The 25,155-nt window shown below is 58.7% G+C and overlaps 1 protein-coding gene across 1 annotated transcript; it reads left to right on the top strand.

The window, feature by feature from the left end:
• The first annotated feature begins 1,603 nt into the window (after positions 1-1,603).
• On the top strand, positions 1,604-24,292 carry PPP5C (protein phosphatase 5 catalytic subunit). The gene is made up of 13 exons (XM_004440178.3): positions 1,604-1,762; positions 7,653-7,894; positions 14,799-14,946; positions 15,646-15,767; positions 18,279-18,344; positions 18,659-18,757; positions 19,388-19,493; positions 20,886-21,028; positions 21,172-21,259; positions 22,227-22,267; positions 22,361-22,539; positions 23,547-23,628; positions 23,819-24,292. Exons 1-13 carry the CDS (start codon positions 1,642-1,644, stop codon positions 23,879-23,881), a joined length of 1,500 nt encoding a protein of 499 aa, XP_004440235.1. The 5' UTR covers positions 1,604-1,641; the 3' UTR covers positions 23,882-24,292.
• The last annotated feature ends 863 nt before the right edge of the window (positions 24,293-25,155 follow it).

Raw genomic sequence — 25,155 nt, 5'->3', positions numbered from 1 at the left:
AAGCCTTGGCACGTGCTGTTCCCTCTGCTTTAAATGCCTCTCTCTCCTCACTTGGTTATCTCCTGCTCATACTTCAAATCTTAGTTCGGACATGCCCTCCTCCAGGAAGTCTTCCTTGTCTGCCCCAGCTGGGTGAGGTCCTCCCACAACCTCCTGAGAGCCCCTCACCCCATCACAGCTCTAGGTACTCTGTCCCACTCTGAGTATTTATAATGGAGTGGATATAAAAAGTACTTACTCTGTGTTAAACCTTCTGCCAAACACTTTACTCACGTGATCTTATCAAACTCTCCTCTAATCCTATACAATAGGCATGGTTATTATCCCCATTCTACAGAGGGTGAAACTGCGATTCCGAGAGGATGATCACTTGCTCAAGGTCACACAGCAAGAAAGGACTGAGCTGGACTCAAATCTAGGATTCAAAGCCATTACGGCAGCCTTCCCACACATACACACCAAAACATCTCAAAAATCTAACCCATAAGGTGGGCTCTGGAGCATACAGAGACAGTAGAGCAGGAATTAAGAGCAGAGGAATTAGGCAGGATGGGTTCAAGTCCCGGCTCGGCCACTTTGTTGTTGAGTGACTTTGGGCAAGTGTGTTGACCTCTAGGAATCTCAGTGTCCTCATCTGTAAAATGGAGATGATGCTAGTGTCTGCCTTCTAGAGTGATTGTGGGCCATGGTGGGAGGTGGTGGGGTCACACTGCCAGGACAAGAAGGTTTGGGGGTGGGATAGCTTGTGCTTCCAGGATGGGAGCTGCAGCCGACCCTTAAAGGATTCAGAGTTACCGTTCAGCATGAGTATCGGCTGAGGGCTTGGAAAGGATGGTCTGGAAGGGTATACAGTGTGTGGGGATTGCGGGTGGGCATCTGGAGATGTCTCCTGAGCCCAGACTATTCAGGGTCTCCTAGGTCATCAGAAAGAGTTTACATTTTCTCCTAAGGGCACTGGGGAGCCATGGAAAGCCGGGGAGTGAGGAAGGAGAAAGGAGAATGGGTGCAACAAACTTCTGAGCCTTGCTTGGGGGTAGGGGATCCAAGGCACCTTCAGTTAGTAACTTAGAAACCCTGCTCCTCCAGGTTAGAACTTTATCCGGTTGGTTTAAGAAACCACTCATTCTTCAGAGAGGGTAACTGAGGCCCTAAAGAGGATGGGAAGATTTGTTCAAGGTCACACGGGGAATTGACAGTAGGGCTCGACTCCCAGCTCCGGTTCCTCGTCCGGCACGGTGCTGCCTTGCTGAACAGCCACACCCACCAGCGGCATCTACAATGCACCTAGCACCCGAGAAGACGGCGGGGATATCCCCCTTTAAGACCCCGAGAAACTTCTGCGGCCTCAGAACATGATAACTTGGGGAACAGGGCCCACGACCGGCTGTTTTCCCCGCTCGCACCTCTCCGCCTTCCCCATTGGCTCCTTCTAGGAAGGGCGCCGTCTGGGGGCTCGCTGGTCACCTTGTCCTCCGCGCGCTCGCTGGAGAAAAGGGCGCTGCGCAGGCGCGCCAGGGGCGCCTTCGGGGCCCGCGCTTTACGACACTTGTGCGGCAGCGGCAGCGCCACTCGGCGCTCCTTCGCGACGATTCGGCCGGGTGCCGCTGGCGGCGGTTGCCAGGGTGGGGGTCGCTTTGCGGCATGGCGATGGCGGAGGGCGAGCGGACTGAGTGTGCTGAGCCCCCTCGGGACGAGCCCCCGGCTGATGGCGCTCTGAAGCGGGCAGAGGAGCTCAAGACGCAGGCCAACGACTACTTCAAAGGTGCGCCCGCCCCGAAGACGGGGCGAGGGAGCGTGGAGAGCGGCCCGGGTCAAGGGGTGCCGGGCCCGCGCGGAACCATGGCAACGCGGGACAGCAGCCTGGCCGCGGGGCAGGCGCTACCAAGTGACCGGGCGTGGGGGGGGGGGCGGGAGGGCGCTACCAAGGGGCGACAGGGGGGGACGGGCATGAGGGCATTACCCATTGTGGGACCCTGCGAGGTGCTGGCTTATGGTGAGACCTGGAAAGGGCGCTACCAGGTAGTGACATGGGCCGGGGGAGTGATGGCGCTACCGAGTGGGGAGCCCTGGGGTGGGTGGCACCAGGTGCAGGCTGGGGGGAACTGTCCCAATAGCGTAGGGGATCGTGGGGGTGGGGAATAGATCATTAGATGGGAGGACAAGGGAGTAGGAGATTTAGGGTTACACGCGGAAAAGGGATGTGTGGGAGGCTCTGGGAGTGGAGGTGGGGGAGTCCCAGGAATAGTATGACTTAGGATCTTGGGAAAGAGTAAGATGTGGGTGCATCTGTTCATTCATTAATTCAACGTGTTTATTGAGCACGTGCTATGTGCTTAGGACTGTGCTAGACTCGGGGGATATAGCAGCCAATGAGACGGTTGCGCCCTTCCCTTACATGGCTTGTAATTTAGCAGAGACTCAGACATTGAGTAAAGACACAAATAAATGATAAAATACTTAGAAGTTGTAATGAGTGCTTTGAAAACACCCCATCGGAGTGTTGGGCCTGCTTTAGATAGGTTGGTCAGGGAAGGCCTTATTGAGGAGAAGACATTTCCCTTGAGAAGGAGAATTGGGCTCCACGTGGGTGGAGCCGCATGTGCAAAGGCCCTGAGGTAGGAAATGAAAGGAGACTGGCAGGGCTGGAACTTTATTGAGTTAGCGGGGAGACTGATACAAGATGGGGGCCATATCATGTAGGGTCTCAGAAGTCATTGCAAAAACTAGTTTGGGTTTTACTCAGCTATCCAAGAGGAGACGTCGAGTGTATAGATGGGCCATCTGGAGCTCCGGGGAGAGGAATTTGGGCATGATCAGCCTATGGATGGACTAGAATGCCCTAGGAATGGATGAGGTCATCTGGAAGAGAAGGGGCGTAGGACGGAACCTTGAGGGATTCTAATGTTTAGAACAGAAGAAGAAGAGGCTGAGAGGAGTGGTCAGTGAAGTGGAAGAAAAATCAGGAAAGGTGTCAGGAAAGAGGAGAGAAGAGAGTGCTTCTAGAAGGTGGGGGCTGTGCCCTAGCTCAGATGCTGCCAAGACAAGCACCGGGTACTGACGATTGGATTTGGCTCAACAAATGGTGGTGGTGGCCTTGAGCAGAGTAGTTTCTGGGGAGCGATGGGGGTGGTAGCCAGACAGGAGGGCCCTGAAGACTGAATGGACCTGGAGACAGCACGTGTCGACAAGCGTTTTGGTTCTGAAGGGGAGTGGAGAAATGGGGCGGGGAGGCTGCTGTGTTTGGAGATGGAAGAGACTGAGAGTGTGGTCCAGTAGAGGGGAGAATTGATCCTGCCGGAGAGAGGGCAGGCGTACAGCAGCCAAGCCCTGGAGAAGGGCAGCGTGGAAGGAGTCTAGAGACTTAGTGGAGAGTCGGCCTCTGATGGAAGCACAAACGGATTCGAAGAGTGGGCAAGTTTGGTCAGAGGCCTGCTGAGAGGTGAGGTGGAGGTCGAGCCTTAGAGGCCGGGGCAGGGAGTGTGGATGTTATCTTGAGGGTGATAGGGAGCCATGGAACGTTCTAAGAGAGGAGCAACATGGTCTGATTAGTGTTTGAGAAAGATCCCCCAGCTGCCTTGCAGAGATTGGAGGCCAGGGCGAGACCGGAGACCAGGAAGGAGACTAGAATGGTGGACAGGTGAGGGTTGGTGGTGGTGCTGCCAACCAGGCTGGAGAGACGGAAACTGACTCAAGGCATGTTTCGGAGAGGAAATGACAGCGGCCGCCTGGAGAGGGGGAGGGAACTGCCCGCAGAAGGAGCAGGATGGCAGAGGCCCGAAGGTGAGCTGAGCCCGGCACCCAGGAGTGAGTGGGGCTGGAGTGTAAGAGGCGAGAGGAGTTCACGATGAGGCCACAGGGAAGGAGCCTGAGCCTGCTGCTGAGGACCTGGGAGCCACGGATGGTTCTGAGTAGGGAGAGGCCAGGGTCAGGTTTGTGCTTTGGAAAAGACCCCTCAGGAGGGGCAGCGCTGGGAGACCTGGGGGCGGAGGATGAAGGGCAGACTGGGGCAGGGTGGGGCTGTAGGCGTGAAAGTGAATGAATAGAGTTGAGAGATGTTCAGGAGGCTGACGGGACAGAACGCAGTGACTGCTGGACTTTGGGGGTACCGGGGTCAGGAGGCAGCCGGCACAAGGCCCAGTCTCCGGCTGGGGGCTGGCGAGGAAGTGGGGCTCTGGAGGAACAGCAAGTATGGGGCGTGATGCTGAGGCGAGGTAAGAATTCTGGGAAACAGTCAGCCACTGGGAGGGGCGCCTTGCCCCCCAGGACCTGGGATGCGAGCTCTCCGGAGCCCTGGGGCTGGGCAGGCAGCCAGGGGTCCTGGCACTGAGCTGGCACGGAGGCGACGCCCCTCCTGGTCCAGGCCCCTCACTGTCTGGCAGGTGGTGGCAAGCACAGAGCCCCAGCCTCCGGGGCTGTGGGAATAACAATAACAAGAATAATTACAGCTCACGGTAATTGAGCCCCTGTGGTGGCCAGGTACACCTCGATGTTTAATCCTCCCTGGGGCACGGGAGGTAGATGGGAGCAACCCCGTCTGTTCTGGAGAGGAAGCGGGGCTCAGAGAAGTGAAACCACTTGCCCAAGGTCAGAGTGAGTGAGCAGCAGAGCCCGGATATCCCCCTTCCTCCCCACGTGCTTGGCGCCTACATTCAGAGTCCTTACCCTTTACCCGTTCCGAGTCCTCACCCGGAGCCACCCTGGCCCTGACGGGGGCCACAAGGGCCTCAGGGGCTCAGAGGACCCCACCGCCCACCCCCATCTACATGGCTGGATCACCTCTGAGTTCAGGCCCATTCCAGAGGCCTTGAGGGGCAGAGCCTGGTCCCCAGTGTTGCTCATCTCTCTTCCCTCTCATGGCCTGTCTGTAAAATGGGGTGGGGGGCAGTATTTAACCCCCAAGAAGACCTCCGGGTCTCAGAGTTTGTAGACATGGCTAAGAGCTCAGGCTGCCTGGGTTCAACCATATTTCTTCCGTTATGTGCTGTGTGACCCCTGGATAAATGACCTAACCTCTCTGTGCCTCAGTTTCCTCATCCCTAAAATGGGGAATGTCCTGAGGATTAAATGGGCTCATGTTTGTAAAGCACATAGAACAGGGTCGGGATACAGTGTGATTGGGTAGATGCGTGAAGTCCTGGCCCCTCGCATTGCCTCTGCTCCATTCTCATTTTCCCTTCGTTTAATCACATCTTCACTTCTCTTACAAGTGTCTGCTGATCACTTTCTCTGCTGGAACCACGTTTCATACGTGAGTCCATTTAGCCCTCACAGCTGTCCGATGGGGGCAGGGCCCATTGTGATTCTTGCATTTCGGATGCGCGTGGGGAGGCTCAGGGAGGGGAGGCTGTTTGCCGAGGTCTCATGGTCGGGATCTGCAGAGCCAGATGTCAGGCTCTGAGACACCAGGCTCCTCACTCCCTGCCAGACGGCCACTCGAGTAACACCTCGCCCATCAGGAGAGCTGGCTAGCTGGCCTCTGGAACACAGCCAGGCGGCTGGAAGGAGTCCTCGAAGGTGCTGGCGTTCCAGGGAGGGTCGGTCAGACTTGGGCTGCCTGCTTCTGTCCTTGCTTGTTTTGGGGAAGTCCTAAGCCTGCCCTCCAGTGCTCACAGTCCTAGGGGACACACCCGTCGCCTGACGGTGACAACCCAGAGTGGGCAGAACTGGAATAGGGGAGCCCAGGGACTGGGGCAGTCCAGAGGGGTACCCCACCCAGCCTGGGGGTCAAGGAGGGCTTCCTGAGGGCGGAGACATAGGAGCCATTTGAAAGATTGCCAGATGTTAGCCTGCAAAAGGAATTGTTGTTATATTGGTCCTGGCTGTCTCCCCAGGACCTGGCTGCTTCTCCTTTCTCGAGTGTCAGTGTGTCTGTCTCTCTGTCTTGATTCCTTCCTTCCTTCCTTCATTCAGGAACCATTCATGGAGCCTGGAACCCTCTTCGTCCATTCTCTTCACCTGACTCACCTTTTCTCATCCTCCAGGTCTCAGCTGCAGCATCCCCTCTGGGCTGCCCCGGCCCTAAACATTCGAGGGACTCTCTGTCTGGACGTCACTCTCTGGGGACCGCTCTGTGTCCCCCCCACCCCACCCCACTGAACTGTGAGCCCCAGGAGGGCAGGGCTGGGTGGGAGCTGCTGTGTCCTCAGAGAGGGCAGGGGCTCAAAGAAGACAGACAGACAGAGTGCCTGCCCTCACGGGGCTCAGGTTCAAATTGGGGAGATGGATTATAAGCAACAAAGAAAACAAAGTCGTGGTTTATCGGATGGCTCTGGAGAAAACTAAAGTGGGAGTTAGGACAGGAATTCTCATTTTAAGCTGGGTGTTGGGAGGACTCTCTGAAACGCAGGTCCAGAGGGGGTACGTAAGTTGCCCGAGGACACCCAGCTGGTAACCCAGCCGGGGATTGGGCCCAGGCCACCTGCCCCTGTGCCGGGCTGCCACCCAGAGGCCACCTGGCGTGGGGGGTGAGAAAGCATTTGGGTCTTGGCCTGGCTCAGCATCCCCCCTGCCACTTACCATGTGACCTCCAACATGGGCTTTTCCTCTCTGAGCCTCAGTCCCCTCATCTGGAAAATGGGGCTCATGCGGCCGTCCTCGGGGTTGTTGTGAGGGTTCGGTGAAGGGACTCGTGTACCAAGAGCCCCACATGACACCTGGCACATCATGGTACCCCCGTTCGGGCAAGCCTCAGAGCCTTGGTCTCCTGCCTATCAGATGGGCACGTGGGAGGGGTCCAAGCCTGGCTCTGCAGGTCCAGACTGGGTGTTTGACATTGAACAAGACCTCTATGACTCGTCTGCAAAGTGAGCTCCAGGCCATGCTAATGCCATGGACGTGTGAGGATGCCGTGGGGTGAGATGGAAAGTGCAGGGCACGCCATAGCTCATTTCACATGAAATCAACCTTTTCCCCTTGGCCAGATGTCACATTTAGAACATCAGTGTCCAGACCTCGCAGTGGCTGCCAGGGCCCGAGGGATCTGTCCTGCCAGCCGCCCTGCTCTCATCTCCCGCCCTCCCCAGCTCACTCCGCCTCAGCCGCACCAGCCTCTCACTGGTCCTGGAACACAAGCACGCGTGCTCGTGCACGCGCGCGCACACAGATACGCACACACACCACACACACCTGCCCCGGGCCTTTGCACCTGCTGTTCCTTCTGTTAGGAATGCTCTTCCTCCAGTCTGGTTTGTCGCTTTCTTTGGGTCTCTGCTGATGTCCCCTTCTCCTTGAGGCCTAAGTAGGTTCCTTCTCCTTCCCCCACTTCCTGTTCTCCTACCAGGCCCCTCTTTGCACTTGTTTCCTTGCTTTGAGGGGCCGGAGACCCCAGGGGCTCAGGGCAGACTCACATTTGCTGGTTCACCTGTCAGCTCTGGCGCTCAGTAGCACATCCTCTTCCGGCTGTGGGGAGGATTCAGGAAGACCCCCCTGAAGAGGTGTGGCCCAGCTTTGGGCCTTGAGGGCTGATGGGTGGGTGGGCGGGTGTGTGGAAGTGATTTCGGTTAGGGTGGGAGGGTCACGACAGAGGAGGGGGGCAGGCTGAAGAGACATTTCCGAGCTCAGCCGGGGACCTCAGTTTCCCCGTCTATACACGGGGAGACTGGGCCAACACCTAGCCCTGTCTCATGCTGCCTCCTTCTCCTGCATCTCCACAGCCAAGGACTACGAGAACGCGATCAAGTTCTACAGCCAGGCCATCGAGCTGAACCCCAGCAATGCCATCTACTATGGCAACCGCAGCCTGGCCTACCTGCGCACCGAGTGCTACGGCTACGCGCTGGCCGACGCCACGCGGGCCATCGAGATCGACAAGAAGTATATTAAGGGCTACTACCGCCGGGCCGCCAGCAACATGGCCCTGGGCAAGTTCCGGGCCGCCCTGCGTGACTACGAGACGGTGAGCGGGCCTCGGGGAGTGGGCCAGCGCCCAGCACCTGAGCCAGCTGGATGCTGGGGAGGGAGGCCGCAGCGTGCACTCCTGGAGCTGGAGGGACGGGGTGAGGAGGCCCTTCACGCATTCACTCACCACTCACTCATGCACCAAATGCCTGTGAGGCCCCTTGGCCTAGAGCAGACTGCCCCGGTCCATAGCCCAGCTCTGCCATCGCTCGCTTGGTGACCCTGGACGAGTTACCTGGCCTCTCTGTGCCTTTTCCACATCTGTGAAATGGGGAAGAATAAATGAGTTTCTACTTTTCAAGCGTTTAGAACAGCGCCTGGCACATAGTCAGTGTTGTGGAACAATTAACTATTATGATTATTGTTGTTGTTGTTGGTTGTGAACAAGAGTCACACAGCCCTCCTTCTGGTGGAGCTTATAATTCAGAGGAGGGCAGAAAACAAACCGTGTCGTTGACTACGTCAGCAGAATCATTGCGGATGAGGATGCATGCCTGGGAGGGAGGGGAATAGGGCGATGTCTATAGAGGGACTGCAGACGGGGGGGCGTGTTGTAAGGAGGTGACCAGGGAGAGGGCCTGGAGCGCAGCAAGAGTTCAGTAGTTGACTGCTCGTCTGCCTCTCCGCTCGCTGTCACTGCTCTGGTGATAACAGCGAGGCAGTGAGGACTTACAGAGCGCACGCCTTCCCGCCGGGCCTGTTCTATACCTTTCACACGGGCGGCTGAGTGAATCATTGCGGCAGCCCCAGGGGTGGGGACTGTGATCGCCCCCATTGCACAGATAAGGAGACTGAGGCCCAGAGGGGTTAAGTCACCTGCCCATCAACGTGCAGCTGGCAAGTGGCAGAGCTGGGGTTTGAACCCGGGCAGCCTGGTCCTCCAGCCCCTGTCTCCCCCGTTCAGAGAGTCAGCTCCCTGAGAGTGGGGCTTTTGTTTGTTGGGATGGTGCTTTGCACCCGGCAGGGGCTGAGACGGTGTTTGTTGAATGAATTATTATTCTGCCCCACATACACGTACACACCCTCACTTCCTCCTCTCATTTCATTCACCACACCCTGAGCAGCTTCTGTCGTGTAGTGGGGGGCGGCCAGGGGGGCTGAGAGCCACAGGCTGCGGTTGGAGGGAGCCAGGTCAGACTGCCAGGGCTGGCTGCTGGCCACTGGCCTGGGGTGGACGGTGGCTTTCAGGCCACGTGAAGGCTTGAGCCAAGCTGTGGGCCAGGGGACACCTGTGTCAGGGTGGGGGCCAAGGCGTGGAGGAGGGGGCAATTTAGAGACTGAGGGGCAAAATGGAGGAGGGGGCTGGGGCGACACCCGGGAGGATGGGGGAAGGAGCAGAACAGTCCTTATGGGCTTGGGAAGTGGTGACAGCAGGGGGGCCACCTCGTGGATGGCTATGGGGCTCTGGTGGAGTGGTGTGGGTAAAGGTCACCGGGGCCGGAGGGCTCAGTAATGAGTAACCCAGAGGGACAGTCAGGGTTGGACGGAGCAAGGCTTTTCTGCAGGGCTGCAAGTTGGGGAAGGGCCTGGAGGAGGCGGGACGGGGCAGAAGACGAGAGGAGCCCCCAGCACGGGTCTGCGGCAGGGTCTTCACCACTCCTGAGGTGCAGGAAAGCCTTTCCCCAAGGTGAGGAGGGGCGTTCTCACAGCTCTGGCTCAGACCGGGGCCTGACCCCGTCTGCTCCATGAGTCTGGGTTGGTCAGTTCCAGCTATCCTGTGGACGGACCACGGCTGAGCTTTACCCCGGCCTGAGGACGCTGTGGAGGGCTGGGGGATCCAGAGCCTTCTTAGGACCAGCCTGAAGTGGAGCCACACCCAGCATTTGAATTGTCACAGCCCGTTTCCCTGTGGAGGCTCTGCCAGCAGCTTTGGGGAGTCCCCGTGTGAGCCTGAGATCCTTGCCGGCCTGGGCCACCCACGTGCCTGCGGGCCGTCCACCTCCTCCATTCTGACCCGTTTCAGCAGGCTCTGTGGGCACAGGGCAGAGGGGCCAGGCCCTAGGGCAGCTCCCCATCCGGAGTCTCTGCCTCCCGCCCTCCAGAGCTGTCCTGTGACCTGCTAGAGTTTCACGGGGGACGTCCCCAGCCCCCCTTAGTTCATGGCCGCCTCAGAGGCGGAGCCAAGACACGACCTTGGTTGAACAAAGGAGCCCGAGGCCCTGCCTCTCAGCGGCCGGGCCTGGCCCTTGGGCCGGCAAAGGGCTTTTCCTTTCTCAGCCTCAGTTTCCTCATCTGCTCGCTCACTGTGGGCCCAGCTCTGTTGTGAGCTCTCTGCACACATGAATTCAGGCCATCTTACAGGAGGGAAACTGAGGTCTAGAGAGGGAAGCCCCCCTAGCGCCCCGAGGTCGCCTGGCAGAGAAGTGGAGGAGTGGGACTCAAACCCAGAGTCTGTGCTTGTAACCGTTCGTGGGCTGGAAGTCACCTTAGTGGTTTGACTCCAGCACTTCTGTCTCCATCAAATAGAATAGAGAAGAAAAAAAGAGTTCGTTTGGAGGAAGTGTGTATGTATTTTGTGAAAAGATATTTTTCCTTTACATGAATCTAGATGTGCGTTGGATGTGATGTCAAATAAATATCTCTTACTGGGAGTCACAGTCACAGAGTCTGAAGGTCACAGGTGCAGGGGTTGGCGGCACCAGCTCTGTGGTCAGGACGCCGAGCTACGAGCTGTGTGGCTCCGAGTGCTTTGGCTCTGCGGCCTCGGTGTCCTCATCTGTGAACGGGGGGAACAGCGGGGCTGCCTCAGAGTCTCCCGTGAGGATTAACTGAGAGCAGCGCCTTTAGAGTAGGGCACCCACTTAGCTCTGGGTGCAGTTTCCCCTGGGGGGCCTGGGGCAAGAGCCCGCGGCCCACAGGAAGGGCGGTGTGCAGGTGCAGGGCCTCCTTAGGGGCCTGGGAGAGCTGGGTGTGTCTCCCTCCAGGGCCAGGCCTCAGACGCTCAGCAGGAACCGATCTCCCCTGTCCACCGTCCGTGTTGAATGCCCCACCAACCTCCCTCATCTCCAAGTTCATCCTTTCAGGGGGACCCCTGCCCCAGGATTCCCCACCCGCTTATTGGGTCCTCTTCTCAGAACCGCCCCCCCACCCCGTGTTCTTCCCTGTCTATGGTTGGAACTCAGATGGTCACATGGGCCCAGGCGTGCACCCCACCCCCTTCCTGGGATTTCTTGGGTTGGGTTTGTGATATGGTTTGCATTTGGGTATCTCCTCACAGCATAGCCCAGCGCAGTCAGTTAGAAGTGCATTATGCCTTGCACGCCTGTACACGCGCCCGCGCACCTAAGGTGTGGGTGTATGGTAGTCACCGGAGCGTGCACCATGGGCCAGGCTGCTTGTGACCTTCATGCCGCCGTTAACTCCTGAGATCTGACAACCCCGCACTGGGGGCTGTTCTTCTAGCTTTACAGATGAGGAAACCGAGGCCTGGAGAGTAGGTCACTCCCCGGGGTTCCACAGCCAGGAAGTGACAGCCTGGTACCAGGTTAGGCTGTGACCCCTGGGCGGATGTGATGTTCTGGGCTAAAGTTTCTTGGCACAGTGCTCACCCTTGGCTCAGGCAGTGCACTCCGATGGTCTCTCTTCTCTTCTGTTTTATCATAAGAGGAATGTTGGGTATGGCTCGCTAAATTAATTCGCTAGAGGGTCTCGACCTGGGGGGCGAAAACCCTGGTGTCGTGCGTAGGACTGTGGCTGTGCGGTGCGTGCCCTAGAGCCTGGCTGTCCCCCGCGGTCGGTGTGCCTCGGGTGGCACGGCCCCTCTCTGGGCTGCATATTGTCATCCGTGCGTCGTAGTAATCATGATTGTCACGTGGGCCCCCTGAGGTCGGGAGCACTCAGCGTGGGGCTTGGCTCTTGCTGCCGCTCTGAACACCACAGTTGTTCTAGTTAAGTTCAGGCAGCTCGCTTGGTGGCAAAGTCCGACCTGAGCTAATCGGAGGCCGTTGGTGGTCTCTTGTTCATGCTCCCGCGTTGTGTGCCTGCAGGTTATGCTGCAGAAACGAGAGCGTGTGTGATTACCAGGTCTGCTCGGACCCGCCGGGGTGCCGTATGACATGTGGCACGGCACTGTGTCACCCTCTAAAATCCTCCAAATCCCGGCTTCCCACACAGCTGCAGCCGCCACAGCTTTGCGTAGGGATTGCGAACGTGCGTTAGTGTTCCATCGATTCGAGCACTGTCGTTATTGCCTGTGAGCACTCCCGGCTGAAGATAGACTTTTTAAAGACAGCTTTTTATTCTGAGAGCACTGTAGCTTCCCATGCAGTTGTAAGGAGAACTACAGAGATCCCATTCTCCCGGTTCCCCCAGTGACGTATCTGGCATAACAGAGCAATGTCACAGTCAGGATAATGACAGTGAGATGATCCAGATGCCACTTTCTAAAGAAAAGTCCACCATTGAGTTCTGACCCCGCGGGCCTCAGCTCCTGAAGGACCCGCCAGGCCTCTCCGGGCTGGAGCAGATGCCCTTCCCCAGGGGCGGGAGCCGGCCAGGGCCGCTTCACCTTCCCCAGCCAGGAAGCGGGTCACAGCAGCCACAGCAGCCACAGGCCCTGGACGAGCGCTCACTCGCTGCTAGGCCCTGTGATGGGTCTGCTGTTAAATTTTCACACCAACCCTCCACAGGCGCGCTGGCACCCTCCCCACTTTCTGGGAGCTGAGGGAAGCTCAAGAGGTGGGGCTGCCTGCCCTGGAGGCTGGGTTCACACCCCCAAGGCCTTGCCCCAGAGCTGGCGCTCATGACCACTACCCCACACTGCCTCCCGGGAGGGCGTACGGGGAGTGTGGGGACAGGACGGTGGCAGCAGGCAGGGAGCGGAGGTGGCAGTCAGGATACTAGGCCGGGAGGGAACGGAATCCTGGCTTCTTGGGTCGGTGACTTTACTTCTGTGGGCCTCAGTTTCCTCATCCATCAAATAGGGATTGTGATAAGACCACATAGAGCTGCTCTGAGGATGAAATGAGCAAGTTAATTACTTATACCAGTGTCAGGACATAGTAAGAGCTCAGAAAATGAGCCGTGTGTCATTGTTGCTGCTGCCACCATTGCTACTGCTCGTCTTCCTCTTTTCCTTGTCAGTGTCTCCATGCTTCACCCCAGCCTGTGTGCTCTCTGAGAACAGGTGGCTGGCTGAGAGGAGAGGCAGTGCTTCATCCATCCCCTCAGGGTCATTCGTTCACTGCTCAGCCCCGCCTTCAGGGCCCCCCTTCAGTGGGGAGACGGGGGTGGGGGGGGCTGGTTCCTGGAGGAGAGGATGGATTGCTAGAAAGGAGTTAGAGGTGGAAGTGAGGTGTTCCGGGCCAGGGGCCCCCCTGTGCAAGGCCTGGAGGGGAGAGGGAGCTGGCACCTTTGGGGACTCGAGAGTTGGGTCTGGCTGGGGAGGGCTGGGCAAACAGAGCAGAGAGGCGGGCGGGCCGTCCTGGGCAGGCCAAGTGCTGGTTTAGACTTTATCCCGGGTGTAGACTCAACCTCTCCCCATTGGGAAGGTCTGGTGCTGCCTCCCTCCCCAGCCTTGCCCCACACCCACAGCCCAGGTGGAGCCACGTGGCAGGGTGCCCTAGCCTGAGCCTGCCGAGACCCAGCTTCCTGCCGCCCCGCCTGGTCTGCACACCCGTTCCCTGGGTAGATGAGCCACACTGGCCCACAGGGGTTAGCGGATGCCTCTGCACAGGCTTCTGACTCCCTCTGCCGGGCCGTCCACCAGGGGGCAGCTTCACCCCGAGGGCCAGCGCTGGCACCTCCCTTTCTGCCCCTGGCGCAGGAGCTCTGGGGGTCCACTCCTGGGGGGGCCGGCAGGGTCCATTAATAACAGTTACAGTCACAGTCACAGGTAACTGAACTGAGGCTCAGAGTGGTGAAGTCGCTTGCCCAAGGTCACCCAGCAAGTAAGTGGCAGAGCTGAGATCTGAATCCAGCCCTGTCTGCTTCTGAACTTGGAGGATCTGAGTTTGTAGGAAGCGGATAGAAGGTGGAGAGAGGGGAGGAGACGGGCTCCTTTTACTGAGAACTTACTGGGTCGCAAAGCCACGTGCCCAGTGCCTTTTATCAGCTCAGCAGCCCATGGCGGAACCGTGAAGAGCGGCCGACGCTCGTGTGGGGTTTATTCGTGCCTGGCGCCGCTGCACACGCTTGGCCAGGGTTCACTCATTCACTCACTGTGGTCTCTGAAGCAGCTGCTCATCACCTCCCTCTTACAGAGGGGCAAGCTCTCCTGCCCAGCGTCACTCAGCTGATGAGGGGCGGAGCTGGGATCTGAACCCAGCAGCCTGGGTCTGTGCCCACAGTCTCCACCTCCCTTCAGAGGAGGAAACGGGAAAATCACTTGTCCTGGGTCTCCCCTAAAGCCCGAGGTCGAACAAGGGACAGGACGCCACTCGGTGCTGCCTGCGCTGCCGAGCCCTGTTGCACACCAGGCCCCGAGTTTGTTACCTACTCTTCCCAGCAGCCCTGGTGGGTGGAGCCCATCACTCCCCATTTTATAGAGGGGGAAACTGAGGCTCAGGGAGTCTGTCATCCAGCAGTTGTTGGTCATTCGCATGAGTCTGGGCTGTTCGTGACTTTAGACCCAGCCCACCCTTTCCTCTCTGTGCCCCCACCGTAATAATATCGGTGAAATGTGCCTGGGCCGACACTGTCCTCACGCCTGCTCTGGTCCAGCGAGGAGCTTGAGACTGAGCGCGTGCTCCTCAGACGGGGCCATGTCAGAGCTGAGAGTCGTGAAGAGCACCTGTGGGGACCCTAGTGCGTGGCAGCCCGGGGGTCTCTCAGGGCCGGGCAGGTGGAGGGCGGCCTCGGCGTCCCCGCCTCCTGACTGCTCCTCTGCCCCAGGGGGGCTGTGCCCTCCTCGGCCTGAGCGTTGATGCCTCTTTCCGTCCCTCCCTCCACCCCTGCCCGCCCAGGTGGTGAAGGTGAAGCCTCACGACAAGGACGCCAAAGTGAAGTACCAGGAGTGCAACAAGATCGTGAAGCAGAAGGCCTTCGAGCGGGCCATCGCGGGCGATGAGCACAAGCGCTCTGTCGTGGACTCGCTGGACATCGAGAGCATGAGTGAGTCAGGCCTGGGGCCCCGTCACGCCCAGCCCAGAACGTCCCACATCCTTGCATGGGCCCTCTCCCTTCCCCGTGGACACTGGGGGGTGGGGGGAAGGGGCTCGGGGCGGCCTCTGGTCCCCGTCCCCTGCTGCTCGTGGGGCTTGAGTTCTCCTCTCGGGCGAGGGGGTCGAGCCACTCCTCCCCTGCCCAGGCCTAGCTCCCTACTGGCTTCTGTACCACCCACCCCTTGGGGCCTCCTGCGTCTGATTTGTCTCTGTCCTCTGGGTGCTCGGATGATTCAGTCATTCATCCCACAGATAATTATTGAGCACCTACTGCATGCCAGACACTGTTCTAGGCACTGGGGAGACAGCTGTGAACAGAACAGTCCCTGCCCTCCTGGGGCTGATGTTCTGGTTGGGAGAGAGAGGATTAACTAGTCAACAAGTGCATTAACAGTGTGAAGTGCTATAAAATCAAGTTGGGAGATGGGGTGCTGAAGCGGGGGGCACACTAGACAGGGAGGTCAGGGAGAGGGCCTCGGAGCCGACTGAACAGAAGGAGCGGGCCTTGGGGAGTGGATCGTCCTCACTCCATCCCTCTCCTGACCTGTGCGTCCAGAGCCAAGTCTGCCCTGAGCCCGGGAGCCGGGCCCCGCTCCCCACCCCCATGGTGGCTGTGACCACTAACTCGTCCCCCCCGTTCACACACCAGCCATCGAGGATGAGTACAGCGGGCCCAAGCTTGAGGAGGGCAAAGTGACAATCGCCTTCATGAAGGAGCTCATGCAGTGGTACAAGGACCAGAAAAAGCTGCACCGGAAATGCGCCTACCAGGTAACACACCTGTCAGGTGCTGCACACCTGTGACCCTGGGACAGCGCCGCAGCGCTGGCGGTGCCTGACCTCAGCCACAGAGGGCAGCTCAGGGGAAGGGTGGTCACAGAAGCCAACACTTGCTGAGCGGGTGGTGCGCCAGGCACCATGCAGATGAATTCTTTATTTCTGAGACTGTATTTTTTATTTCTGGCATTTCCATGGTTATCTTTTTAAATAGTTATCGTCTCTCTGTCCCATCTGTTCATGCATGTTGTCTACCTTTTCCACTAGATCCTTTAACTCGTTTGTCATAGTTATTTTTAAGTCTGGTAATTCCACCATCTGGGTCATCCCTGGGTCCGCTTCTGTTGTCGGTTCTTCATGTCTCATAATTTTTTATCATATGCCAGACATTTTGTGTGAAAGAACAGTAGAGATGGAGATGAACTGCAGGAACTAGCAGGACTGTCTTCTGTCAGCCGCTAGTGTGAGGGGCTGGGTCACTGTGCTCTGCGGGTCGGGGCAGCTTCTGTTGGCGTTGGTTCACCATTGGCCTCGGGTGTTTTCAGAGTGGGATCAGGACTCACCCTTCAAGCAGGGCTTGGGATCGGAGCCCTGGCCACGTCCCAGGGCTGTCTTTATGTTGTCCAGTCTCCAGCTTTTGCAGCTGTGGCGGAGCTCTCGGATTTTCGGCCTCGCTGCCAGATTTTTGGGTTGCCGGGGAGTCCTCTGCTCTCCAGTCCCGCCCCCTCCTTTGTGTCTCAGGAGGTCTCTCTCCTCCGTGCTGCCTTGCGCCCAGCCTCCTGTGAAGCCGGGAGGTGAGGGCAGAGCGTTCTGTGGCTGCGGCTCCCGGGGGCTCTCGTCTGTCAGGCCCGCCCGCACCCGGCACGAACGTCCTGCTGGCTCCCCCTCACTCTCGGTGGCGGGCCTTGCTCTCCTGCCTCGCTCCGGGATGAAAGCCGTCACGGTCTCTTCCCCCGAGGCAGGGCCTGTCGCTGTCTCCAGTTTGATTGAGGTTTCTTTGCAGCCTCGGCTCTCAGCTGGTGTTTTTTTAAGTTTGATTTTGTGGGGTTTTTGGCTTCTTCTCCTCATTAGGGTGAGAGTGGAAATCTTTTATAACTTTCTACATTCTGATCAGAAGTGGACATCTACTTTTTTAACACTTTAATTTTTTTCCCAACTTTTCATTTTGAAAATTGTGAAACCTACAGAAAAGTCAAAAGAACCGTACAATTAACATGCACACGTCCTTCCCCCAGATTCACCAATGGTTAACATTTTGACACATTTACTTTATCTTTCTGCGTATGTATATATGTGTGTATGTATACACATGCATGTTTTTCTTTTTTTTTCTTTTCTTTTCTTTTTTTTTTTTTTGTTTTTGCTGAGAAAGATTGGCCCTGAGCTAACATCTGTGCCCATCTTCCTCTATTTTGTGTATGGGACGCTGCCACAGCATGGCTTGACGAACGGTGTACAGATCCATGCCTGGGATCCGAACCCGTGAAACCCAGGCCTCCAAAGTGGAGTGCGTGAACTTAACCACTATGCCACTGGGCCGGCCCCACACACTTTTTTCTTTTCTTTTTTTTTTTTTTTCCCTGAACCATTTGGGAATAAGTTGTATCATAACCTGTATGTCCCAAACCTGTATCTCTTCTTCTGGAAATGGGGCTGCTACAAGATCGTACACACACAGCACCTGGCACTGCCCACACCTGGGTGCCCTCTTGGATTACCGCTTCCCGGCTGTGTGACCTGTGTAGCAGGTCACTTCACCGCTCCCTGCCTTGGGCTCCTCATTTGCAAAATGGGGATAATAATAGGGCCATTCTCCTGCATGACTGTAATTGAGTTGTTACACCTTAGAAATTTAGCGTAACACAATAACACTAACTAATGCTCACAGTCCACAGGCCATGCATAAAATCTGGAAACACTGTCAATTATACATGATGTTGTCAAGGTCATCTTTAATCTTCAATTAGTAAAAAAACTAATATTGTCTACATTTCCAAACAAATATTTTAATTTCCCCCAAAACATCCTTTCCAGCTGTTTTTGTAAAATCCAGAATCCACTGAAGGATCAAATATTGCATATGACTAGCCTTCTTAGATTCATCTAGATTCATCTAGAACAGTCTTATGCCTTCTTGAGGAGACTTTTTCATGACACTGACGTTGAGACGTGTCCAGGCCAGTTGTTTTATAAAATGTTCCACGTCAGGATTCATCCATATGTTTCTTCACAATGCTGATTATTTTAAGAGAAGCCAAGAGTCTCGGTTTTCACATGAGATAATTCTGATGCTTAAACGCCGCAGAGGCCCCTCAGGTCGCAGTTTGGGGACCACCTCTGGCCCCAGCCGGCACCTACTTGTCGGGGCCCCCCTGCCCGTTCCTATCCTCTCCCCGCCTCTCCCTCAGCCCTGCAGCATCTCCTGGTCAGTCCAGGCTCTCCGGGGGCCGGGGCGGGCAGCAGGCCCTCCAGCCGGCCCCACTCACAGCCCACCCCCCCCTCCAGATTCTGGTTCAGGTCAAAGAGGTCCTGTCCAAGCTGAGCACGCTCGTGGAGACCACGCTCAAAGAGGTGCGCGCTGTGGGGCGGGGTGGGGGGCCAGGGCTGGGGGGCTCCCTGGCTGGGGGGCCACGGAGCTCAGAAACTCACAGCCCCACCTGGCTTGGTCTGCCTTCCCTCCTCCCCCCCCGTGTCTCCCCCTGGATGTCCCTCCTCTCCTGGCCTCTCCGTCTCTGTCCCACCCTCTTCATCTCTGTGTCCCCTGCCTGTGTCTTGTGCATGGTTCTTCTCGGTCTGCCGTGTGACCTCTCGCCCCTCCCCCCCTCTGCCCCCTCCCCACGTCTCTCTCTGGGCCCCTCCCTCTCCGGTGGCCTCTTTTCTTTCAGACAGAGAAGATTACAGTGTGCGGGGACACCCATGGCCAGTTCTATGACCTCCTCAACATATTTGAGCTCAACGGTTTACCCTCGGAGAACAACCCCTACGTATCCTTCCTCGGGAGAGCAGGCCCTCCCCGCCCTCCCCCTGGATTTGGGAGGGGAAACCCTGCCAGAGAAAAAGGCGTGACCCTGTGAAGGCAGACGCCTGAGCAGTTGCCCAGGCGCGGAGCCGCGGGTGGAGTGGCAGGCCGGCCTTGTGCTCCAGGCTCTGCCATCAGACAGGCCGGGGCCAGTCTCCACATGCTGTGTGACCCGGGCGGGTGACTGTCTCTGTGGGCCCTGGCTTCTCTTCATCTGGAAATAAGTCTTTGCTGATGTTACTATAATCGCTTGAAACATGACCCCTGTGTGGGGCCACCAGGCCTGTGCAGTGTTGAGTCCACGTCCCATTTCCCTGTGGCTTTGGGCCTGTATTAGGGAGAGCTGAAGCAGGCTGACCACCCGGTGTCTCCCCCTCATCAGTTTCCCTGAGAACCAGGCGAGCTTGGGAACATCAGTAGCATCCTACTCAGAGGCTCAGCGAGGCCACGCTGCTGGGCCAGAGCCACACAGTGAGGAAGGAGACAAAAGCTGGGCTCTGCCGACGTGCTTGCTTCTAGGGAGGTGCTGACAGGAGCCGTGGGGCGTGGAGACTGGGGAAGGAGCAGGCCCCCCCTGTTTTCCTTAGCAGGGCAGATATTTAATGGCGACTTCGTAGACCGTGGCTCCTTCTCTGTAGAAGTGATCCTCACCCTTTTCGGCTTTAAGCTCCTGTATCCAGAACACTTTCACCTACTTCGAGGTGAGTGGGAGGGAGCAAGGTCTGGGGTCAGTGTGGGGCCCTGGGCAGGGTGCTCACTCTCTCCTCTGTGAGCCTCTTAAGTTCTCGTCTGTACAGCAGGGATCCTAGTTGCAGCTGTGTTTATTTTGTGCCTTCACTGAGGTCGTGCACAGGGCTGCCCTGTGAGGTCAGGCAGGTTGCGCACTGCACGGTGGCTCACACAGGTGGTGCTCTGTGGGCCTTGATGCAGACTTTGGTCACAACAGGGCTCTGAGCAGAGGAGAGTGAGGGGCCAACTCAGGTGTTAACAGGATCCCTTGGGCCTCTGTGTGGGGAACAGAGCAAGGGCCGAGGGTGGGAGCAAGGAGGCTGGTGGTGGCGGCTGGACCTGGGTGGGAGCAGTGCCTGGATTTGGGCTCTCTTTTCGAGGTAAACCCAGAGTGTCTGTAGGTGGCCTGGATGCATGAGTGAGAGAGGAAGGGGCCAAAGGGGGTACACCGTGTTTTGGCTGGAGCAACTGGAGGGCTGTGGCTGCCACCAACAGAGGGGAGGTGGGACAGGCGGGGGTGGCCAGAGGATGAGGAGCCCGGGGGAGAGGGGAGGTCTGGGGCTCCCAGGGGGCTGTGAGGTTTGGGTTCCTCGGCAGACAGACGTGGTCCTGGGAAGACGAGCTCACCAGGGAGTGAGGGCCACCCGGGAGGACCTGCCCATCATGGGGGGAGATAAGCGGGAGGTGCTGCTGGGAGAGCGGGGAGAACCAGGAAGAGGGGCGAGGGCGGTGGGCTGGGTAGGGGCTCCCGGGGCCTGAGTGCAGACCCTCAGGTTCCGGGGGTTCACGCCGCAGCCCCCGGCACCTGGTACATGCTTGATGGCACCTGCCGTGGGCCTCCCTGGAGGAGGCCGCAAAGAGCTCGCTCCAGCCGAGGAGTCACACAGTGCGACTCAGCAGACTTGGGGCCCGGGCAGCTTCCGTGTCTCCCCTGGGAGCCCCGAGAGGGAGGAGTGAGGTTGTGTGTGGGAAGATAGAAGCATAACAGGGGCTGTGCGGCAGGCCCGAGTTTTGTCAGGACCTCCCCCTCCCCGGTACTTCCAGGCTGGAAGGCACGGCAGGTCTTCCAAAAGGGGGCCTGAGGCCCACTGGGCCAGGGCTGAACCCAGGCCTCAGCCACTCCCGTGGCCATCAGTACGGCCTGGGCCTGGTGGCCACATGCCCACGTGTGGCTCTCAGCCTGTTCGTCCTCCCAAAAGTAGACCGACAGCAGTGTCTCCGCCTCGTCAGGGTCCCGTGAGGGCCGTTGAGCTGACGCATGGACGTCACTGGCTTGGGGCCGCCAGGCGGTCCTCCCTTGCGCTGAGCCTGAGGGCAGCCAGGCAGGGGGTGTTAAGGTTTCTCCTTGTCCTGCTGTCGGCCAGGCAACCATGAGACGGACAACATGAACCAGATCTACGGCTTCGAGGGCGAGGTGAAGGCCAAGTACACAGCCCAGATGTATGAGCTGTTCAGTGAGGTGTTTGAGTGGCTCCCGCTGGCCCAGTGCATCAATGGCAAAGTGCTGGTGAGGACACAGCCGGACCCCACGCACGCCCTCCCCCACTCTCCACCCTGGGAGCTACACGTGGGCAGGCGTGCCGGTGCAGTGCAGGCTGGGGGTGTGGCCGGCGCCTCCCCTCACACAGCTGTCCCCTCCCTGAACCCCAGATCATGCACGGGGGCTTGTTCAGTGAAGACGGCGTCACCCTGGATGACATCAGGAAGATCGAGCGGAACCGGCAACCCCCAGACTCAGGTGGCTGGGGTGGGCTGGGTGACTCCCCTTCCCTCCTGGGGCCCTGGTGTCTCCAGCAGAGGAGGGGCCTGGGCTCAGATCTGAGCTGCCACCACAGCCCTGCCCCAGACGGGCTTTGTGCCCTTAGCAAGGGACAGCAAGGCTGTGCCTCAGTTTCCTCACCTGTAACTTGGGTCGGTGCACTTCCGTCGTGGGGCTGTGCTGGCAAGGACGCATTCGTGTCCCCAGCGTGGAGCACACACCGGTCATTTATTTATGTGTGACCCCTGGAGTGATGTATTAGGGCTCCCATGCTAGTGATGGGGACAGACAGTATTTACGTGCACACACACACACACCTGTGGGCAGTGTTGTGAAGGGCGGGGATAGGGTGGTGTGGTGATCGGTGGTCGGGAGGGCCTCTCTGGGGACACCACATTAGAGCTGACGGGGAGGAGGAGGAGTGCCTGCCTTGCAGAAGAGCGTCCTGGGCAGGCACTGGGGGTCCCAGGCCGGGGTGAGCTTGGCAGGTGGGAGGAACAGCCAGGAGGCCGGTGGCTTTGGGGTGAGCAGGGGAGTGCTTGAAAGGGGTTGACAAGGCCAGACCCCATGTAGCCTCCCAGGCCCGGGTGAGGAGCTGGGGCTTGTTCCTAGGGCGGTAGGAGCCACCGAAGGCTTTGAGCGTGAGGGGGACACGGTCTGGATTGTGATGTTGAAAGCTCCCCACGGCCAGGCCACCAGGGGGCCATAATGGATTGAATGGGGTCTGGAGAGGTCACCATCGGGGAGGCTGGGGCGCCATCCAGAGGAGAGGCCTGTGGCCGGCTCAGGGTCCTGGCTCACATGTCCCGAGCCCCCTCCCCTCCGAGGTGGATGTCCCCCGCCCAGCCCCCTCCCGGCTGTGCTGTGGGGCGGGCAGGGAGGGGGCCTGTGGCACCCACCCCCAGCAGGCGGGCCGTCCCTGATGTTCCGCTCTGCTCCCCTCCAGGTCCCATGTGCGACCTGCTCTGGTCGGACCCGCAGCCACAGGTCAGTGTGCCCGGGGCCATGGCGGTGGGCGTGGGCTGTTGGCAGAGCGGCGGGCTGGGGCGGACGGGCGAGCTGAGCCCCCTGTCTCCCCAGAACGGGCGCTCAGTCAGCAAGCGCGGCGTGAGCTGCCAGTTCGGGCCTGACGTCACCAAGGCCTTCCTGGAGGAGAACCACCTGGACTACATCATCCGCAGCCACGAGGTCAAGGCCGAGGGCTACGAGGTGGCGCATGGCGGCCGCTGCGTCACCGTCTTCTCTGCCCCCAACTACTGGTGCGGCCCCCACCCCACGTCCAGGCCTCTTCTCCCAGCCCACTGGTTGTTTCTTTTTTAACTTTTTATGGTAGAAAATTCCACAGATAACAAGAGTAGATGAAATAGTGTAATGAACGCCCACACACCCCTCACCTGGATTCAGTGGCTGCCGACTCTGGCCCATCTCCGCAGCTCTGACCACCCCCGTCCCCAAGAACCCCAGGCACCATCTCTTTCTTCCGTTGAGCCCCCCGTCTGTTCCTGAAAGGAAGAGCTCTTCTTTTCTGTACATAACCGCAATACCACTGTCACACCTTCAAGAAAGGTCGCCTGAACCAGCCAGAGTTCCGCTTCCCCACATCTCATAAATGTCTCTTCGGTGCGTTTCTCCCGGGCTGGGCCCACACAAGGGCCACACTTCCAGTCTCCTGACCTTCGAGTTCCCGGTCCCTTTCTCACCCACCCCGTTTGCCACTGTTTGGTTGAGAAAACCAGGCCCCTTGTCCTGCCGAGTTGGCTGTGCCCCAGACCAGGCTGATTCCATCCTCGGGGTGCCGGGCACCACGTTCCTCTGTCCCCATGTTTCCTGGTGGTTAGAGCCAGGGCGTGGTTGGGTTGGAGTCTGGGTTTTGGCAAGAGTCCAGCCTCCGTGCGGCTGCGCCATCCTGTCAGGAAGGCCCTCTGCTCCCCGTGTGCTCTCTGCGTCCACCCTCTCTCTCCTCTCATGCCCCATCCCAGGCCCCCTTCTGTCTGGATTCCTCTCTCCTCCTCTGTTGGCCTCTTTCCCACTCCTGTCTCTCTCTGTGTCCATCTCTGCCCTTGACTCTCCGCCTCTCGACGTCTCTGTCTGTTTCTGTCAGTGTCTGCGATGGGCTCTGTCCCTCTGTCTCCCTCTTCTCTCTCAGCCTTTCTGCCATCCAGCCTCCTCCTTGCTCCCTCCCTCTCTCCTCTCTGCACGGCCCTTCCTTCTTTATCCGCCAGCCCCGCCCAGCCCGTGACCGGCTACTCTGCCCCTGTCCCCGCAGCGACCAGATGGGGAATAAAGCCTCATACATCCACCTCCGGGGCTCCGACCTGCGGCCCCAGTTCCACCAGTTCACAGCAGTGGTGAGTCACGCCTTGGGGTCCCCTGCTCTCCCGGGCCTGGGGCTGGGGAGGGAGAGGCTGAGGGGCCTGGTCAGAGGGCGGGCAGCAGCTCTGGGGGGTAGGGCTGGGTTCTGCGTCTGGCGCTCAGACACTCCCGCTGAAGCTGCCCCGCCTGTCTCTGCCGCCCCGCCGCGTGCGTCTGGTTCCGCAGCCTCATCCCGACGTCAAGCCCATGGCCTACGCCAGCACGCTGCTGCAGTTAGGGATGATGTGAGGCCAGCCCAGGGCAGCGTTGGAACCCCTTTTACTTTGTAAAGTTTGTATTTATTCCCCTTTAGGTTTGCAGAGGGGGCGGGGGCTGGCCAGAGGGTCTGCTCCCTGGACAAAGAGGAAGGAGGTGGAGAGGCAGGGTTGGGGCGCCTACCGGGCATTCTGGAGGGAGGCGGGCCTCGGGGGGTCGGGCGGGGCCCAGGGGCTTCCCCGCCCCCCTCGTTTGCATGGCCCCTCCCCCGCTAAAGCAATAGGGCCCCTGCCACAGGAAGACCCTAAAGGAGGGTCATCAGGGAGGCCTCGCCTGCACCGCCTCCTGGCAGCCCCAGAGCGGGGCTAGGCTGGGGCTCACCCCCTTCCCCAGCTATTTTATGTCTGTAATTAAATGTTAAAATAAAGTCATTATTGTAAGTCAGCTTGTCTCAGATGGTGGAGCTGCTGCGATTGAGGTGACCACTTCATTAGGAGATCCAGAGGGGTGGGGTGCCACAAAGTCCCACCCCCTCATCTCCCGTCTCCCTGGGGCGCCCTGGAGCCTGGAGGGCCCCAGCCTGGGGCTCACCAGCCAAGCAGCCCGTGTCTGTCCATGGCTGTGGGCTCTTGAGGGAGAGTTGTCCTGCCACCCAGGACACAGAGAGCCCTGGTCAACTGGATTCTGTGCACACCGGGATGGAGCGCAGAGTGGGCCAGTGAGGTGGGTCAGCATGGAAGCTGGAAGGAGCTCATCCTTCCCTCTGCCGATCCCTGTCAGCAAGTGTTCACTAAGGCTGCTCCGCATAGCCCCCCTGTCGGCTGCTCACTGTCCCCCCCGGGCAGGCCTGGCTTTGGTTCTTACATCACACACGAAGCAGACACTTCCGCCCACCAAGGAAGACCGGAGGTATTTCCTACCACCCCCCCTTGATTCTCCATCAGCGGTGAAGATTGAGTCCTGTTCCACTGCTCTGCCTGGACTGGGCCTTTGGGAGAGGTTCCTGTTTTCAAGTCTGAGCTCTTCTGCACCCACCTTTTTCCTGGGAGACGTAGACCCGGGGTGGTGTCTGTGGGCAGGTGGCATGGGATGGAGGGTGGAGTCGGTGAGTGCTCTGACCCCCTGGTTGAAATGAGCAGGAGGGAAGAGGGGGGCAGAAAAGAGGGGATCACAGTCTTGTCCTTTTCTGGCGTTCAGAGAGGCCCCTTGGGGAGGCTGCCTTCCCTAAAGCAAGTCGGCGTTGCAGTAACAGTGAGCCATCTTCCTGGGGGGTGTGGGCAAGGTTCAGAGTGAAGCCCAGTGTGCCA

This window comes from Ceratotherium simum, chromosome 33 (assembly GCF_057802395.1).
Source record: "Ceratotherium simum simum isolate JZ-2026a chromosome 33, ASM5780239v1, whole genome shotgun sequence".
In the NCBI taxonomy this organism is placed as follows: Eukaryota; Metazoa; Chordata; class Mammalia; order Perissodactyla; family Rhinocerotidae; genus Ceratotherium; species Ceratotherium simum.
This window is presented reverse-complemented; position numbering and strand designations above follow the sequence as displayed.